Below are 19,386 nucleotides of genomic sequence, written 5' to 3' on the forward strand. Positions count from 1 at the left end.
ACTTCAGAGGGAGCCATTTCTCACAATGTTTTATACCATCAACCTCTCCCCATTACTCGTCACCAAGAAAGGTTTTACGCTAATAATTATTTTGAGTAATTACCAATAGTGTCCACTGCCTTTAAGCCTTAAAAGGCAATAATATGGTCACACTATAAGTGCAATTTTTCAGGCAACCGTTTGGGTCAATAACCCCCCTGTATAATGAGAAGGAAATTTGGCAGCACAGCCTTTGATTGGCTGATTTCACAAAGAGTTAGGACTAGTCCTAGGAGATATAAAAAAAAAACACGTGTGGCTAGTCCTAAGTTAGGATGAGTAACTCATCGTCCTAACTTTGTGAAATCTTAAGACGAGTTAAGTTCCGTACTCCAAAGACGTAACGTATTGAACCCATCGTAAGTTAGGACATAGTTCGACTCGTCCTAACTCGAGATAGGATTAATCCTAGCGTTTCGTGAAATCGGCTGCAAAACTGAGGAGATGATTGTTGTTTTATAGCAAGCTGTACTCAAAATGAAACTGCAGTTTGTAACTGAATTATATTGTTTCAGGTTGCCTGGAACTGTTGCATGTTGCCTCGTGTGACATGTCAAGTGCACTTTGTAATTCTTCTTATGTACACAAATAATACACATACAAATCAATGACGAAAAGCCAATTATACTATAAAATATGATTTTTCCAGCCTTGTTTTAGTTATGTTAACATTAATTTGGGCCCCATGGAGCCTGACCCGAGACAAAGATGACCGGGATTCTGTGTGTCAAAATGACACAAAAAAGAGTCAAACTGACGCGCACAGAATTGAGTTAAAATCCCATTTTTAAAGCAACTTTCAGGATCAGCCTGAAAATAGAAATGGGTCAGGCCCTTGGATTCGGAATCCGGGTCAATTTCTGACCCTGAAGTTACTGACCCGGACCCGGAAGTGTTTTAGATGTGTGCAATACCTGGGGTGGGCTGTTCTGTTCACACGCTTTGATAACAGCCATGATTTCCAGTAATGGTATCCGTGTTTATGTAAACACTCATGGCTATAAGGGGCTCCCCCGTAGATATTAATAGCAGGCACCTTTGGCTGAATAATAAGGAAACAGCTCAATATTAATTGTGTTGACCACTCAAAAGGAGAAATAATTAAATACATAGCAAAAGGGGGTGTGATTATGCCTCCTACAAACCACCACAGCTGCGTCTGAGTGTTTTAAAAGTTGTTTAGAATACGCTTCCCCTGTATACCGGTGTGGCGGTTTCAGTCTTCCGCCGTGTTCAGTTTTCCGGGTGACGTAGTCGGACATATCAGCACGTTGTTCGAACGGTTTTAGCTTTCCGGCGTGTTCAGTTTTCCGGGAGACCTGTCAGATACCGCCGCGAGTACCCTGGCGAGTCATGTAGTTCTTTCAGCAGTGACCCCAAATTGTTTATATTACGATTCTTTTCTGTGTCGTCATATAATCTCTTGCCCCATCTTTACATGTATTCATGGGTACAACTTTAGGCAGGTCACACTCTGCTTGCATAAAAAACAACTCATACGATCCACGCGTTTGCCGCTAGTTGTACTCGACTCGTGGACGCCGCCATGACAGCTACCGGAGGGTAACGGATGACTCAATACGGCACTAAAAATGGACTACTTTCGCTTGCTGTGCGCAGGCATCGCATGACGTAATGCTACCGTATTTGGTCATTTGGAAAACTGAACACAGCTAAAAGTTGAAACCGCCACACCGGTGTTATCATTCTTAGTTTGAACGTTCAACCATGAGGACACCAACGGCCTCAATCAATTATTGCTGTCCTTTCTAATAAAACTGCCGCAAATCGAGATTTTACATTACAGTTAGATAAATCACTCGGTGTTAAAACAAGCAGAAGGTCCAGCGAATTGGAAGCTACTGTGAAGAAATTTTGACAGCCGTTTATTTAGTTCTTTACGTGGAGGGTAAGTAAGAATCCTATTGAAAACAGGTTTATGATTAACTGTTATTTGTTTGTTACTTTCAAATTTCTGAAGATTGCTAACGAAAGATTTTAAAGCAAACATTTTATTTACCATTTCTCCTCCAAACTGTGAAAAACATGCTCCAATTTTACGAAAATATCTAATTTTCTCAGGCTATACATTTTTAAAATGTATCAAACAATGTTGTCATTGAGCAACAAGGGGTAGACATCTACATTCCCGCCTCATTTCAGCTGGGTTTGTGCACGTCTCCCTGAAATATTTTATGAAATAAAACAGCACCATTATTTTAACATGTTGAATACAAGAAAAGTTGCTATAAATTACTCCCCAAAAAAGTGAAATAATATTTGAAGATGTAGTTGAAAATGAACCTGTAATGTTTAAATATTTATTTGTAAGCTTTGGTGTGAAAAGGGGGTTTCATATCTATTATCAAGAAATAATGGCAAATCTGGGCAAAAGGTGCGGAGAAAAGGTAAGGGGCGTTGTGTGATATGGGACCTTTTGCAAGTTGTTGACGATCTTGTTTGAGCTGAAAAGACAAACAAGGGACTTATAAAAAAATAATAGAAAGTGTATAAGCCTTTCTCAATAGCGTTACAGTTTACACAAAAATAATAACCAGTATGACCCTAAACCTCGAAAACGAAGTTGCAGCATCAATGAGTTCCTTTGCTTGCACCGAAGAGCAATACTTCTTAATTGTAGCCTGGGTTTCGTCGTTAAATTTTAACAAAAATCAAATCAACTTAACACAGGCTATTTCAATTTTGTTTTGTTGAAATAGCATTCAACAGTCAAAAGGGGGAATTTTCCCCAAGTTTGGCGTTATTTAATTCAATTTCATTCGGCCGCAAAACTCATTCAATTCCACAAAGCCATGCAGCAGCAAGAGCTTGTCAACCATTCAATTCCATCAAGGGTGAAGCAGGTAGCAGAACTTCAACTCAAGAATGATCAAAGTGAAAAAAAAATGAAAAAAAAATGACTGAAACAAATCTGAATGAGACAAATAACGGGGATATGTGCACGAAAACGAGAATAAATGTATTTTTCTGAAAAAATCTCACATTTCAGTGGCTTTAGGAAACATGCGTGGATGCGTGTTAATAAAATTGAATTTTTTGTTTACTTAAATTGGCCGGGGAAACCTATTACTAGATTTTGTAAGAAAAGTGGTCACATAAATATTACGACAAAATGATGAAAAATCTGCGCAAAGAAACGGCCAGGGGGCTTTGTATGAGATGGGGGCATATTCCTGTTGCTGACGAATCTCAATAGTGTTCAGTGCCTGAATAGTGTCTTAAAACAATATTCACTGTGTGCAATCTACAGGTAATTCTTAGGGATAAAGTGGAAGACACAAAGATTGGTAATCATGCCACCTGGTCGTTATCGAGAGAAGATGACAAGTGCTGTCAAGGACTACGTCTTCTCCTTAGATACATGGAGAGACAGATTCCCTATAACAAGATGGCTGCCAAAATACAGACCGAACAACATCATCAATGACGTCATAGCTGGATTGACCGTTGGGCTAACTGTGATCCCACAGGGGCTTGCCTATGCGAACATAGCCAAGCTTCCCCTAGTGGTAAGTCTAGCTCCACCCCTCCCCTTCTCCCCCTCAACAATTAAAAGGCACTGTACACCTTTTCACTTGGTGTGTTCCAATTATCTGCGAAAAATAACAAACCTAAGAACATTTGGGCTTAAATGGTCCGTCGAGGTTTTGCAAGAAAATAGTGAAGGGAAAAACACCCTTGTTGTACAACTTTGTGTGCTTTCACCTCTTTCCCCTAAACATTGTTACTACAGAGGGACCCGTTTCTCACCATGTTTTATCACAGCTCTCCATCGCTCATTACTAAGTAAGTTTTTAAGCTAACAATTATTTTGAGGTCCTGTGCCTTTAAGACTCCAAAAAGAAATATATAGTAGAAGTGAATTGTCGGTTGAATCATCATTCAACAATAAAAAGGAATGATTCAATTTCACTAGTTTAGCATTCACTGATCAATGCATGAGATCATTCAAATCTAAAAGGCCGCAAGACTGATTTCGTAAAAGCCAGCAGCAAGAGAGCTGGCATCGTCAACTATTCAACTTCATTATCTAAGAATGGTCTAAATTGTAGTCTTCTTGAATAGCTGAATATAGAATGGCTGAACAAAATCCGAACGAGAAAAACAAAATCATGTGTACACACGAAAACGAAATGGAATGCATTAATAGCTCAAAAGAAAACCCTAGTTTGAGTGGATAGGGGGAAATGAATTTTGATGCATAGTGTTAACGAAATTTAACTTTTTTTTTGCTGAAATTAACCGGGGAAAACCTTTACTTTTTTTATTGTAATGATAATCTCTAAATGAGTTGGGGTCGTTCTGAAAAATAAAGAAAAAAAACGTTGGTTTATACTCGACGTTTCGACCAGTATGCTCTGATCGTCTTCTGGAGAAAGACATCATGTAACACCATTTTTGTCCGCAAACCCTATTATCATATTTCCATTTTCCACCATGCAAAGTTTCAAACTTTTCTACTTATAACATCTGAAATTAAAACATATATATTTATTTTGTTTATTTCTTATAGTATGGTCTGTACTCGGCTTTTATGGGTTGTTTCGTGTACTGCATATTCGGCATGTCGAAAGATGTCACAGTCGGCCCTACAGCAATCATGTCATTGCTAGTGGCCGACTACGGCAGACCGCTTAGTACTGGGGCCGACTTGAACGATCCGACGTACGCTGTCTTATTAGCGTTCTTTGCTGGTGTCATTCAGATTGCTATGGGAATCTTACACTTAGGTTAGTATTGACACACATTCTAAAGAAATTAATCCTTATGGAGCATTTTTTTATGTTTCCTTTGTCACTGCCTTTGAATAGTTTCCCGTATACACAAATTTCTTTGTGGAGCAACCAAGTCTTTAAAATTTCACTGTATGGAGTCCTTTTGTTTTCCTTTTTTAAAGTTTTGTCATGGGTCTACTTAAGGTATCGAAAATGAGCACAGTTCATTCTGCCTTCGGTCATGCTCCCTGTATCCTCGATGCTAAATATTCATCGTATAAAAAAGACCAGCCTCGATTTGGTTACATTTATTTGAATAAATGAGAAAATCAAGATGGTCGTTCCATGATAAAAATCTAATTGTTAATAATACCCTTACCCCTCCCGCCTTTCTTCCCCGAATAACCAAAAACAGAAAACCGTTTGTGAATGCTGCGGCCAGAGATGCAGTTGTCTGGTAGGCCGGCCTACCGACTGTCTCACCTCGCTAAACTGTTGACGTACTCCAAGTTCTTGATGAAAATACCATTGAGACAGTTTCTTTCTGTTTTCTTAACAAGTAGCTACTATCTCACCTCGCTAAACCTTTGACGTACTCCAAGTTCTTGATGAAAATACCCTTGTGACAGTTTCTTGCTGTTTTCTTAACAAGTACAGCTACTATCTCACCTCGCTAAACCTTTGACGTACTCCAAGTTCTTGATGAAAATACCCTTGTGACAGTTTCTTGCTGTTTTCTTAACAAGTACAGCTACAATCTCACCTCGCTAAACCTTTGACGTACTCCAAGTTCTTGATGAAAATACCCTTGTGACAGTTTCTTGCTGTTTTCTTAACAAGTACAGCTACTATCTCACCTCGCTAAACCTTTGACGTACTCCAAGTTCTTGATGAAAATACCCTTATGACAGTTTCTTGTTAGCCCTATATAGGACTCTTCCTCTGTAGTACAATACGAAAGTGTTAGGCCGCCAGGGCTAAGCTACTATTCAGATGGAACTTTCAAAGGTTACTTTTAGTGTATATTCCTTCATAATTTGGCCTTAAAATCTGCATTACGTTAAAACCAACCATGACCCAATACGACCCTACCTATATCAGACAGAATTGGTTCTATTAATAAGTTATTTTGTTACTCCTGTGTAATTGTAAAGCATGTGGTAAATCAATTTATGTACAAAAGGGGTTCACTGCAAAATGGTGGTTTTAAGAATTAATATTTTACATGATTTAGAATAAAAATGTCAAGTGGCAAAAAATCAAGAAACGTTTACTTATTTTTTAAGATAAGAGATACACAGTTTTTGAGTTTATAAATTAAGTTTAAGATTTGTTTTCCCCGTCTAGGGTTTGTAACAAACTACATTTCATCAGTGGTTATATCTGGCTTCACGTCAGCTTCAGCGGTGACTATCGGCTTTGGTCAAATCAAAAACATTCTCGGCATACAGTTCCACTCAGATGTTTTTACGTATGACTTCCTTAACTTAGTGAACAACATCGGTGAAACAAGGTAAACATTAGACTGGTCCCCGATGCATGTCCTTATCCGCAAGGAAAAGAACAGGCTTGTATGATGTTTGTCGAATTTAACTGCAAATCTCCGTAAATGTGAAATGATGCGAGGTCAAAGGTGATTATCAAACCCTCATCACTTACACAGAGTTTGTATCCACAGCCCCGACCGCTCGGTGCTAATAAGCAGAACTAGGAAATGTGCCGGGGCCCAATTTCAAAAAGCTGCTTAGCATAAAATACTGCTTGACAGATTTCTCTGCTAAGCACAAAATGAGTGGGGCACCAGTCGCAACAATGTAAACTTATGGAATGTTGGCTGGTAACCTGTTCTTGCTAAGCAAGATTTTCCTGTGCTTAGCAGGTTTTTCACGGGCCTCGAGATGTGACGTCCGATGTTCAGGCTAGATCGATAATAGAAAAACAACATAAAAAAGGATGTGAAAAATAAGAACTGCTTATTATTATTACTATTAACGCCGCATTGGAACCAACCCCTCTAAAATCACCCTGGACCATGCAGAATACCGGGTAGGCCTACCCAGGGGCCTGATAACTTCCGGGTCAGGAAGGTCACTGTTAAACATAATGGATATCGCACGTCGTTCATTGTATTTTCTGCAGTTGGAAAAGTAAACACTGTATTCAGTGTTTACCTTGTCTTGATAACCAAGCCTTTACAATGTGATCATGTTTGAATGCTTACACGTGACGGGAAAGTCCCTTACCATGTTCAATGGTAAACATACAGAAGTCAAGGAAAATAGTAATGACGTTATGAACTAAAAATGAACACTATCTGCAAAAGCTAACAATGACGAGATTAGAAAGAAAAGAAAAACAATATTACAAGAATTTATTTATTTTGAAGAAAAAGTTTCCGGATGTTTGTCAGCAAGCATGACGTAAATAATATGTACAATGCAAGGGAGCTCGCCGTTAGAAATACAATGATGTACGTGTAAAACACGAGTTCGACACGAACTTGCTTTCTTAAGGTGTGCTATAATCACTCTTGAAATAAATGGCAATAAAAATATAGAAACTTATTTGGTTAGAAGAACAGCAGCCTGATCGGCCTAGAATATATTTTTTTTTACTGGATCAAAAATGTTTCGGTGGCTTTAAACAAATGTGTTTGATTAACCAAATGTGTTTTTACTTGTACATGTATCTTTATTGTTTTATGATCATATTTTATGAATCTTATTTTGAACCTTTTATTAATTATTTTGTTTTTGTGGTTAAAATTTTCTTGTAAAGCGCCTGGGAGCATTTTTAATGGATTTGGCGCTATATAAATGGTTTTTTTTATGAAAAAAGATATCAGTTATCATCCCCAAAGTTTGAATCTGAGAAACATAACTGTGTCGGTAACGTCTCTCAGAACGTGTATTTCAATTACGGATCTCGCAAGGCCATAACTGCTCAAGAGTTTCGGCGATATAACAAAATCTACATTGGGGGCCTTTACAAAATTATTGTTCCAAATGTTCAACCATGTGAAACACGGCATAGTGTATTTTTAGTTTTGATATTTGCATTTAGGCCCACTATTGTTTACGCAATATGAGGTCACCTCGCCATTTAGAACCCCCAGTAATATTCAATCACAGAGCTATATATATTGACTAGAGCGCTAACACCCCGTTATACACGCAAGGTTTTGAAGCCGTGTGGGCGCATCCATGTTTATGTACACACCAATACAAAAGCTTGAAATTTTGTACGGCAATTGTACGGCTATTTGCATGATCGTGCGTCTGTTCTTTTTTATGTGCCATCGAAGCAAAAAAAACAGCAAATGTGAACGCAAAATCTGCTGATCAGCGCACAAACTGCGAGCGTCATGTGCGTCATGATTAAAAGGCGCGTTTACCTTTTTTTAGTACGGCAACCAAGTCGAAGTTACGGTTTTCGTAGCGCGGACGTACGCGAGTGGACAGCTGCGTACGTATACGCACACGCAGAATGTAAAATAATCGCGGCAATGTGTGTTCTCTTAAAATTCCGAGTTCACGCAACACATCAAACATGTCTGCGCCCAGGGTGGCTTCAAAACGCAGAGCAAGTTAGCGCTCTAGTCAATATATATAGCTCTATGTATTCAATGGGAGACTTTCTGGGACGATAGAGGGCAGCAGACTTACCGGGTAAATCCATTGTTCTCAGAATTATGCGCATGTTCAGAACTACGTAAACAATGGAAATTTACCCGGTATGTCTGCTGCCACCTAGCGTTGGAAAGTCTCCTATTGAAACGGGTCAAACCGAACCCAAAAGACCCTTCCCATGAAATATGTAAATTGCACATAGCGCGTGCACACTAACGTTTTGGTTGGCAAAATAAGGGAACATCGCGCTGTTTTGTACACGGCTAATGGGTGCGTGACGTAGACGCAATTGCGCGTCTGCTTAGTGCAAAACTCTATAGACCTTTTCGCAAATACCGGGGCGCGCGCGTAAAGCTTGGAATTGGGTGCATTGTGGTCCAGCTGGTATCCAAATTTGATCCATATCTATCCCACAATAAACCTCATTCAACAGTCTGCGCTTGCGCATTGGTATTTGCGATGAGGTCTATGGCGTTTGCCAACCTATAGGGTCTGTACGCATGCGTGAATGTGATAAGCATATTTCATGGGAAGGGTCCATTGAGTGAATCTGAATTGTAATAAAATATTGACTGATTTGATAATAATTGAATGGCTGTGTGTTTCTCCTGTTGCTTAGATGGCAAGATGCAACTCTAGGATTCAGCTGCATTATTGTGTTGATTGTGTTAAGGGTGAGTTAGCTATAGGGATACCCCCCCCCCCCCCTTGCACTACGGTCGCACCACAATTTCCCCATTTATGCATCAATGCTCAAACTAAAATACTGAAACATATTTTTAAAGACTCTCTGCTTCATAAGAAGTATCAAATCAAATATAAACTATGATATAAACTATGATATACGATGCTTTGTGTACCGCATTCTTTTTTTCAACAATCTCAAACTAAAATACTGAAAAATATTTTTAAAGACTCTCTGCTTCATAAGAAGTATCAAATCAAATAAAAACTTTTGTTGGCATGTAAAATGTCTTCCCTTCCATGGTTTAACAAACGCCACCTTCAAAATATGAATCTCGGGACTCCCGGGGCCTACTAATAAACAAGTCACTTACAAGATGGAGGCATGTAGAATACTTGTAACTATGATATATGATGCTTTGTGTACCGCATTTTTTTTTTCAACAATCTTGTTTTTTTTTATCACTATGTTGGTTTGACTCAGATTTCACAAGAATCCCTTGCATAGCGAGTTTTACATTATGTTTTTTTTTTAAATTAAAATAAGTCCGAAATCCCTGTCACACGGCGCTAGTTCATTAAAAAATAACATGTAAAGGATTTAAGTACCTCTTGTAACACAAAACACAAAGCCCATAGATACAGGCAGTGGACACTATTGGTAATTACTCAAAATAATTATTAGCATAAAACCATACTTGGTAACGAGTAATGGGGAGAGGTTGACAGTATAAAACATTGTGAGAAACGGCTCCCTCTGAAGTAACTTAGTTTTCGAGAAAGGAGTAATTTTCCACGAATTTGATTTCGAGACCTCAGAATGAGATTTTGAGGTCTAGAAATCAAGCATTTAAAAGCACACAACTTCGTGTGACAAGGGTGTTTTTCCTTTCATTATTATCTCGCAACTTCGACGACCAACTGACATTGACCATAGTGTAAAGCGTCTCTAAACTTACACTGTTTGAAGATAATGATTGTAGAAAGCCTCCCGCAATATTTACTTACTGAGGTGCTTTGGTAACATTGCTTTATACTCATTTCTCAAAAACTTCAGCACCTCAGCAAGCAATATTTTAAGGGACGCTTTCTACTATCATTCTTTTCAAACTGTATAAGTTAAGTGTAAGTTTAATGTAATTAACCTGTGTACATTGTGTTTTGTGTTACAAAAAGTACCCCAGACCTTTAAAGGCATCTTCATCAATGTCACAATCACAATACCATTATCTTTGTCATTTCCATCAGCGTCACCGTCGTCACATACACCCCCGCACAATGTCACCATCTCATCACCAGTCACTGTCAGAATCTCTCCATAAATCCTTGTCCCAGGGAATGTGGTATCGTCGTAGTCTCTTACACCATAGCGTCATTGTCATTGTCACTGATGTCAACGTCACTCTTTTACCGTCGCCATCTTCATCTTCATGATCGTCAATGAAAGGTTGTATTCATATGTGAGTCGTCCTCAACTTGCTATTTTCCAATACGTATAATTATTTGATTTGCAATTTTTTTTATTGACGGGGAAACTAAAAACGCATTGTTGTCGTTTGTTTAGTTGGCCAAGAACAAAAGTCAGCACATCATTAACCAGATGACCAGCTCATCTCCATGGTTACAGAAAGCAAAATGGAAGGCCCTCTGGATTCTCGGCACAGGTTAAGTTTGTACCCCCTTCTAACCCCCACCCCCACCCCATTACACGTGGTCAATCACAGAGCTTATTTTACGTGAACATTTTACAGCTGACCATTTCAAGCGGGTCAAAGGAATATACCTCCGTGTCTAAAAAAGTTAATTGTTTTAGACAGATGCAACGAGATAGTACCTTTAAGCATAGAGTAAAAGGAGACTGGAAATAAGACGTAGTTCTTGCATGCGCACATTCCGAGAATTTGTTTACGTACATTAGTCTGCTGTTCCTATAGGGTCCCCGGCACATCGAATCTCCATAATAAGAAGTCGCCACTGCAGATAATGTCAAAGCTGAAAAACTACACTGTTATCATCAAGTACTTCCGTCATGTGCCCAATTTCTTAGATGGAATATCAGCTAACCACTAACTAAACCGTTATCGAGAGGAGTCATATTCATTGATATCCTACTCTACACCCTCTTCTGTATCTATTGTGACAACACACAGTTTAAAGGCAGTGGACACTATTGGTAATTACTCAAAATAGTTATCAGCATAAAACCTTACTTGGTAACGAGTAATGGGGAGAGGTTGATGGTATAAAACTTTGTGGGAAAGGGCTCCCTCTGAAGTGCCACAGTTTTCGAGAAAGAAGTAATTTTCCACGAATTTGATTTCGAGACCTCAGATTTAGAACTTGAGGTCTCGAAATCAACCATCTAAACGCACACAACTTCGTGTGACAATGGTTTTTTTCTTTCATTATTATCTCGCACTTTCGATGACCGATTGAGCTCAAATTTTCACAGGTTTGTTATTTTATGCATATGTTGAGATACACCAACTGTGAAGGCTAGTCTTTGACAATTAACAATAGTGTCCACTGTCTTTAACACCCCAATTTCTGCAGTGATGATGTATCAATACCATTCCCAAGCTGAACTCATAGGATGACTCTTAATACTTTGTTTTGTTCCAGGACGCAATGCTGTCGTGGTTGTGCTTGCTTCAGGTGTATCCTTTACTCTGGATAATTATGGTTATGATGGTGAATTAACTATTACTGGTAATGTTTCGTCGGGTCTACCATCCTTTGCAGTTCCGGATTTCCAAGCAGATGGTATATTTACGGTAAGTTGCTGCATCATAGCATATTAAATGTATGTAAATTTACTCTAAAATAATCTGTCCTGATCCGAGGATCAGGACTATCAACCAATGCATTTCTGATCTGGCTGTTCTGTGATCCGAGCTGGTCTTTCATTACCGGCCTATGGTCATGACACGTGCCCGCCCATGCGGCACAACCATTATTTGCTTCGTAAAAAGTTTGGAAGGTAGTGCATTCTGCTCTACCGGCTCCTGGTATAGATGATACCCATGCGGCCTCTATCCTTACGGACTATGACGTGGAGAAGGAGGCACTTCAGCACCAGTTTATATTACGCGCGAGACGTGTACGATCCATTCCAAGTGTCGGTAAATGGAAAATAATTGTCTGTTCTCTCTAAACAGCATCTACGGGCTGGCCTGGCTATTATTCCCCTCATTGGATTCCTTGAAAGCATTGCAATCGCTAAAGGATTTGGTGAGTTTATATACCAAAATTTCAAATATCAACTCTAATTTTAACACGAAAAAGGGATCGGACTCCCGTCCAGTCTCAGTCTTCATTTGATGTTTAGGGGAGAAAGTTATTTCACTTACAATTTACAGATTAAAATAACTCCTTCTTTGGTTATATTATTGGCTTCAGAAAAGTATTTTTTCAAGCAAGACATTTGCTGTCAATCTTCCTTCGCACACCTGGTTTAATTTGTGATGTCCTTTAGGCCCTTTTGGAAACGAAGGCTTCGTGCTTGATCTCCAACTAGGCAAAATGAATTTTGAATTTGCCGCCAATCAGCGTGTGTTGCCGTCAATATTGTCGCTGACGAATCCGCTAGCGACCGCAGACGGACGAAATTATCATTCGCGTGTTTTTGCCGCCACTGTTTTGGGATTTTCACGTTCGTCACCTTCCGTTGGGTCTTTGCCGCTACTATGTGAGCCAGCCTGGCTTCGTCAGTTGTTTTGAAAACTTTGATACGGCGCTAGAAACAGGCGGGCGGAACTAGTCAAAACTGTGGTTGCGAAAGGGCCACAGTGTCGTTAATATATACAGTACCTTTTGTACCACCTTGATGTCAAACAATGGCAACGCGCGCACATGTACAATACATCATGCTCGGCTTCGCAAGAGTCTTAGTCAATGGTAGCTCTTCATAGCGGGTGTCAGATGCAATTGTGTCCGCCATGCAATACTGTCCGTTCCGGGCCACTTTTGCATGCAATTATGTCCTCTGTGCAATACTATCCGGAGTACACTATGCAATAATGTCCGCTGGACGGTTTTGCATATGCAATCGTGTCCGCCCGGACGCTGCTGCATAATGCAATTGTGTCCACCCGGACAAATTTGCATATGCAGCTGTGACCGCCCCCGTGCAAAACCGTCCTTGCACTAAATTAAATGCCCTTGGTCGACGGAACACGTTCGCCATGTTTTTTTACAAGCTAAGTGCATGTCATGAATGACTTGGGAAATGTTCGGCCGTTGGGTATTCGCTGTAATCATAAAACAAGTGAATATTCATGCTGCATATACGTAGGTTCAGTGCATGCGTGCTCGCTCACGCGCGCACATAATGTGCAGTCATGTACATGCCCGCCGGGACGGTTTTTGCATAGTCCCGGACACGATTGCATATGCGAAAGTGTCCGGAGCGGACAGTATTGCATGGCGGACACAATTGCATCTGACACCGGCCTCAGGTCGACCTTGCGTCAACAAAAAACTTAACAGTCGGGACTGACTTTTCAGGATCACACTGCGCCTGAGCTAAGATCATCAGGAATTTTTCAGTCGGCGATTATTTACGACCTGAGCGTAACTGCGATTATTTTAAGACAATCTGAAACAGTCACCTCTCGAAAAAGTTAACAGTCGCAAGAGTAGAACACTTTTAAATTGTACGACGTGATCCCAACGGTCGGGAACCAATCGCAGGCACACGATTTCTCAGTTTTTGTGACCTGGGCATATTTTGTCTGCACGTTGCCGACGGTTTGTTGCGGGCGCAAGAAAATCGTAGGTCGACCTGAGGCCGGCTGGCAGCCGAGCTCGGGAGGGGACTGTATAGGGCTTGTGACGTCATGCAAAAGAGGCCTCCCTAGGAAACGTCCTTTCGTGCACGCGACAATCGCAACTTAAAACCAATTATAAGTTTTCAAAATGACCTCAGTGGTGCACTGGCTGAGCTTGTTTGACGTCACATGCAATGGTTCCACTGCAGATGTGAAAACTTACTAATAACTTTTGGGTTTTTTCTTCCTCAGCTCGACAAAATGGCTATCGGGTGGAATCAAACCAAGAGCTCATCTGTCTCGGTAAAAGGATATATAATTTATTTTCGTAATTTTTTTCAAAATAGAACTTGGGATACAACACTCAATATTTATTTATTTACTATTTGTTATTTATTGAGTGCCTGGATACAGCTAAAGGATTCTCCAAGTGATTGTATATTATTAGAAACATTCTCAAAAATGTTGTTCAATTAAGAAACCCAGCAAAGACGATGATGTTGTCTCAGAAAAACCAGCAAATGGAGAATCTCCATCATTACACAGGACTGGAAAAATAGTCCAGATAAAACTAAGTCACATGGCTGGATTCGAACCTGAAACTCTTAAAGCGACAGTGGGAAGGTATACCACTACAGCCGACTCCCTTTATTACATGATTGGTGGCCTGGTACTAGCCAATTAGTCTCCCCATCACAATAGGAGCATTGTTATAAGAGGTCAGTAAAGAATGGAACACAAAGCAGAAATGAGATTCAAGTCTGGATTTAATTTTGTTTCAGGTTTCTGCAACCTTGGAGGCTCTTTTGCTTCGGCATATCCTGTAACTGGGAGTTTCTCAAGGTACCAAAATCAAAGCTGTTGTTCCATTTCAATGTTTTTCATCTTGTCGGAGTGACCGGAAAAAGTAACCGTTTGATTCGTGTGGGGATTGGGCATGTTGGGAACCATCAAGTTCTATACGGTTTTATAAAATGTGTTCAAACGGGAATTGAGCCCATCACTTTCTGCATTCTAATGCCAGAGATTTACAAGTCCATTTTGAGATAAAAAAGGGTTCCTTTTTGGCTGGTGCAAGTACAGAAATACTGGATGGTATCTAAACAATTACTGCTGCCATTGTCTACTAACAGGTCTGCAATCAACAGCCAGTCGAGTGTTGCGACCCCACTAGGTGGTGTATTTACGGGCGGTCTGGTCCTGTTTGCTCTGGCCTTCCTCACACCAGCATTCAATTACATCCCTAAAGCTGCTCTGGCTGCTGTTATCATCTTCTCGGTCGTCTTCATGTTTGACTATCAGATCGCAATTTGCCTTTGGAGAATCAACAGTAAGTGTAATGGCATGATGAAATGTTTTTATACCGTGTCCATTACGTGCGGGGTATTTTTTGGTCCTATGCGCCTTGAGTAAAGACTAAGCATTTTACTTAAAGGCAGTGGACACTATGGGAGACTTTCCAACGCTAGGTGGCAGCAGACATACCGGGTAAATTTCCATTGTTTACGTAGTTCTGAACCTGCGCAAAATTCTGAGAACAATGGATTTACCCGGTAAGTCTGCTGCCCTCTATCGTCCCAGAAAGTCTCCCATTGGTAATTACTCAAAATAATTATTGGGATAAAACCTCTCTTGGTGACGAATAATGGGGAGAGGGCATGGTATAAAGCATTGTGAGAAACGGCTCCCTCTGAAATGCCATAGTTTTCGAGAAAGAAGTAATTTTCCACGAATTTGATTTCGATACCTCAGGTAATCAACCATCCAAACGCACACAACTTCGTGTGACAAGGGTGTTTTCTTCTTTCATTATTATCTCGCAACTTTGATGACCGATTGAGCTCAATTTAGTTATTTATTTTGTGCATTTGTTGAGTTTCATACTCCTTCGCTGCGCTCATACGCATGAAAAACATTTCCACTTTATTGTAGGACACACAATAAACACACCTTGAAAACATTATTTAGTTTCAGAATTTTACCAATAGTGTCCACTGCCTTTAAGACTACTAATACTATTCAACTGTTAAACGGGTCCTTTCCTGGGTTTGTCATTTGCAACAAGGTGTCGGAACTGTACGGTCTCGTGAGAGTATGGGCGTTTTCAAAAGATGTATTTTCTGATAAAGTTTGGCTTAGCCATCAAAATTGCATCGTTCCATTCTCAGCATGGAATACATTCCTTTCGCGCCCTTTTGCTTTACAATTCAAACTCAGCCCCACGTGGAATGCTGTATAACGGTACGTTAGTAAATCAACGCAGTTCCGTTGTAATGTACGACTGTGGGATAGATATGAAACTTCATTTATACACTAAACCACACAGGTTTTGGATTAGAAAATCTGTATTATACGTATACATCTTTTTCGCAAATAATGCAATATTGTTCTGTTTTTGCAGAATTTGAATTGCTGACATTAATGGCTACGTTTCTCCCTTCCCTTCACCTCGGAGTAGAGTATGGGACGATCATTGGTATCGGTGTAGACCTACTCATGTTAACGTTCCACCATGCAAAACCCTCTGTTAAGGTATATAACAAGTGGAATTTTTTTTTTTAGACCTCTGAGCCCTATTTCATCAAGCTGTTTTATAGGCAGAATGAGTGCTGACTGCTATTAGTATTTACAGGAAACCACAGTGCATTTGGAATGGTATAGGCTGGTAACCTTATAACCTGGTAAAGTTGCTTCCCCGCCGTGTTGGAACACCAAAAAGTTGTATAAGTAGAACCACCGTTCCTTGCACTACGTATACGTATGCACCAATCGTCTCACTGCAAAGTTGGACTGCAGGACTTGCAACCACAAGGTTGTGGGTTAGAATTCTACCAAGCTAACCCCTGATTTCACAATGACTAGAACAAGTTACCCTATCACAATTTCTTGACTTGTGCGACTCATAATCATGTTTGTATGACAGAGATTGGCTGTTCACCTTGTAAGGAGTTTGCCGAGTTCCCTGGACGTGAAGATCATAAATAGACCTTATGCACATGAAGTCATTTTAGTAGGGCGCCCTCACCTAGAAATCAAGAGGAGGTTGTTCATTGGCCAATCCTGTGCGCCGCGCGTACAAATACGTGCGTTTCGATTGTTTCGTCACCGTTTTTCCACTAAGATGGCCGCTGGATGACGTCAATGCATAAGGTATATTAATAAACAGACAAACAAACTCTGTTTTTCATTATCAGGTGGATAGAACGAATACGGTACCCATAGTGTGCTACAAGGAGGGGCTGCGCTACCCTGCATCCGATCCTCTACAGACATTGCTGGACCGAGAGATCACAACATCCATTGTGCTTGATATGAACTATATCAACAGAATAGATTTCACTATAGTTGAGGTTGGTGTACTTGCCCTATGGCTTACCCTATGGTTTACCCGTGATTGATAGACAGTGGCGAAACCCCCTTCTGCTCCAATTTAACAAACTTGTGACCATCACTCTACCATATAAAAAATTCGGAATCAACAAAATAAATTTCTCTTGTAAGCGGTTTCACTCAGTTTCAGTCTGTTTTACTTCGTTTTACTTGGTTTTACTCGGTTAGCATCCAGACTTTTCCACTTTTTGTTTCTCTCTCAGTTTATTGCAGTCGTTTCATTATTATCTTACAAACAAACAAACATGTGAAAACAACAAAAGCAGTTGAATTTATGGCGTGTTTACCCTCATCGCTTTGTTACTTTTATTTTCCAGGGTCTTCGGGAAACTGCCGAATCTTTCAACAAACGAGGGAAGCGTATAGCAGCAGCCAATGTGCGGGTAAGTATTTGGGATTAGTGTTGAGGCTGATTATTTGTAAAAATTATTTGTAAAATAATTACCGGGACTTCTTCTGATTGGTGCGGTATCTAAAAAAAAAAAAGAACGCTGTGCATGTTGACAGTCACAAGATCTACAATCGTTTACGTTCACGAAAGCTCATAAGATATAACTTGTTATTTTGGTGATTTTTAATCTCAAATTTCCATAAATAAATGGAGTACTAAATACAACACAAATGTAGTATTAGGCCGGTGGGGACGGGGCACGGACACATTGTTGACCCCCCCCCCCCTAGTTACGTTGTTCCTCACAACATGTCCAGACAACTTTAAATACAGTACAAACCACACAAGTTGTGACTTTTAACCACCTTCAGCCTGCAGTAAGAAGAATGTTAAACCGGGCAGATATCAGACATCTTGCTGTTTATGACTCGGTTGAGGAGGCTGTACAGACACTGGCACCAATAGCACAAATAAACCTAGCTACTGATCCAGACGGTAAGTGTGTTTGTTTGTTTGTTTGTTTGTTTGTTTGTTTGTTTGTTTGTTTGTCTGTCTGTTTGTTTGTTTGTTTGTTTGTTTATATGATCTACCCAACAAGGGAACTCTGCAAACTCAAACGGGGATATAAACACCAAGCTGGCACAGCCAATCTCTCTCATAAAAACATTTGTTTAACGTCTTCGACCATGAATTCTGACTCGGTACCTAAATGACAACACATATTCTAGTCATTGTGACATCAACGGATACCTCTCCCTTGCTTGTTACAAAGTAATTTTATACTAACAATTATTTTGAGTAATTACCAATGTCCAGTGCCTTTAAGGCAAAAACGATAACACCATGTTGATCTTGGGTTGTTATTTCTCGTTACAGAAATGGATACCTTTGATTCGGTCGTTTGAAGTTGGATCCAAATCCGTGAGCTTGGGCGATGTTTTCTTCAACCTAGAATAGTCTTGATTTGGTGAGATGCTAATTGTGAAGGGCAGTTAATTTATATTTTAAGGGCAACAAGAGCAGCTATTTTTGTGTTAAATTTTTACTTTTAAGAGCAGTTGTTTTTATTTCCGAGAGCAGTTGTATGTATTTTCAGTTAATTGTGATTTTAAGAGCAGCTACTTCTACTTTCGAAGGCAGATTTTACTCTTAACCTCTTTTTAAAAATTTGTTTGTACATTTTTTGTACATAATTGTTTTAGAATAAACAGGTTGGCAATTCCACAGTTGTGGAGACATGATATACTCGCAACAGTTTTTGCCTTTGAGACTGAGCAGGGTAAGACATCGGTCCCCATGCACTGTCTTGGAACTGCCATCTTACCAGGGCTAAGAATGACTCTGCTTTGGTCGAAACATGAAACCACACTAACCATTTTAGCCATTTTATCTTTTCAAAACATATTTTAAAGATTTTTAAGCATATCAAGTATAAAGTAATCTTGCAGAGACTAGTAACAAGTTTTCTTATTTCTGAGGTTAATTTAGACTAAGTATAAGTAGCAATACGCAGTTTGTTTATTTATCAGTGTAGTTTTATCTGAAATAATGTAAATATGAAATCAAGATTATATTTTTATTAACAGTGTCTGGTCTGAAATACTGTTATCAACAGCACTATTTTTTTAGAGCAGTTATTGATAATTTCAAGAGCAGTTACTTTTATTTTCAAGACCTGGGTAGTTTATTAGCAGTAATTTTGCTCTTTTTAATTATTTGCATCGAGATAAAGATTTGTTTGGTTTTTA

The 19,386-nt window shown here is 39.6% G+C and overlaps 1 protein-coding gene across 1 annotated transcript; it reads left to right on the plus strand.

Annotated features, from left to right (window-relative positions):
• Positions 1-1,690: 1,690 nt before the first annotated feature.
• Positions 1,691-18,530, plus strand: LOC117292437 (sodium-independent sulfate anion transporter-like). The gene is made up of 16 exons (XM_033774473.1): positions 1,691-1,948; positions 3,311-3,569; positions 4,574-4,790; positions 6,123-6,288; positions 9,024-9,078; positions 10,653-10,752; positions 11,711-11,862; positions 12,247-12,319; positions 14,110-14,160; positions 14,640-14,700; positions 14,991-15,187; positions 16,259-16,389; positions 17,052-17,207; positions 17,565-17,630; positions 18,010-18,209; positions 18,515-18,530. The coding sequence occupies exons 2-16, from the start codon at positions 3,354-3,356 to the stop codon at positions 18,528-18,530; spliced, it is 1,857 nt and encodes a 618-aa protein (XP_033630364.1). The 5' UTR covers positions 1,691-1,948; positions 3,311-3,353.
• The last annotated feature ends 856 nt before the right edge of the window (positions 18,531-19,386 follow it).

The sequence above is a fragment of the Asterias rubens genome, chromosome 7, assembly GCF_902459465.1.
Source record: "Asterias rubens chromosome 7, eAstRub1.3, whole genome shotgun sequence".
NCBI classification, from domain to species: domain Eukaryota; kingdom Metazoa; phylum Echinodermata; class Asteroidea; order Forcipulatida; family Asteriidae; genus Asterias; species Asterias rubens.

Bases quoted from the DNA above. Each gene is read 5' to 3' on its own strand.
- LOC117292437 (XM_033774473.1), top strand. From the start codon at position 3,354: ATGCCACCTGGTCGTTATCGAGAGAAGATGACAAGTGCTGTCAAGGAC. The intron at 3,570-4,573 runs GTAAGTCTAGCT...TATTTCTTATAG, and splicing joins TAGCCAAGCTTCCCCTAGTG to TATGGTCTGTACTCGGCTTT. The intron at 15,188-16,258 runs GTAAGTGTAATG...CTGTTTTTGCAG, and splicing joins TTGCCTTTGGAGAATCAACA to AATTTGAATTGCTGACATTA.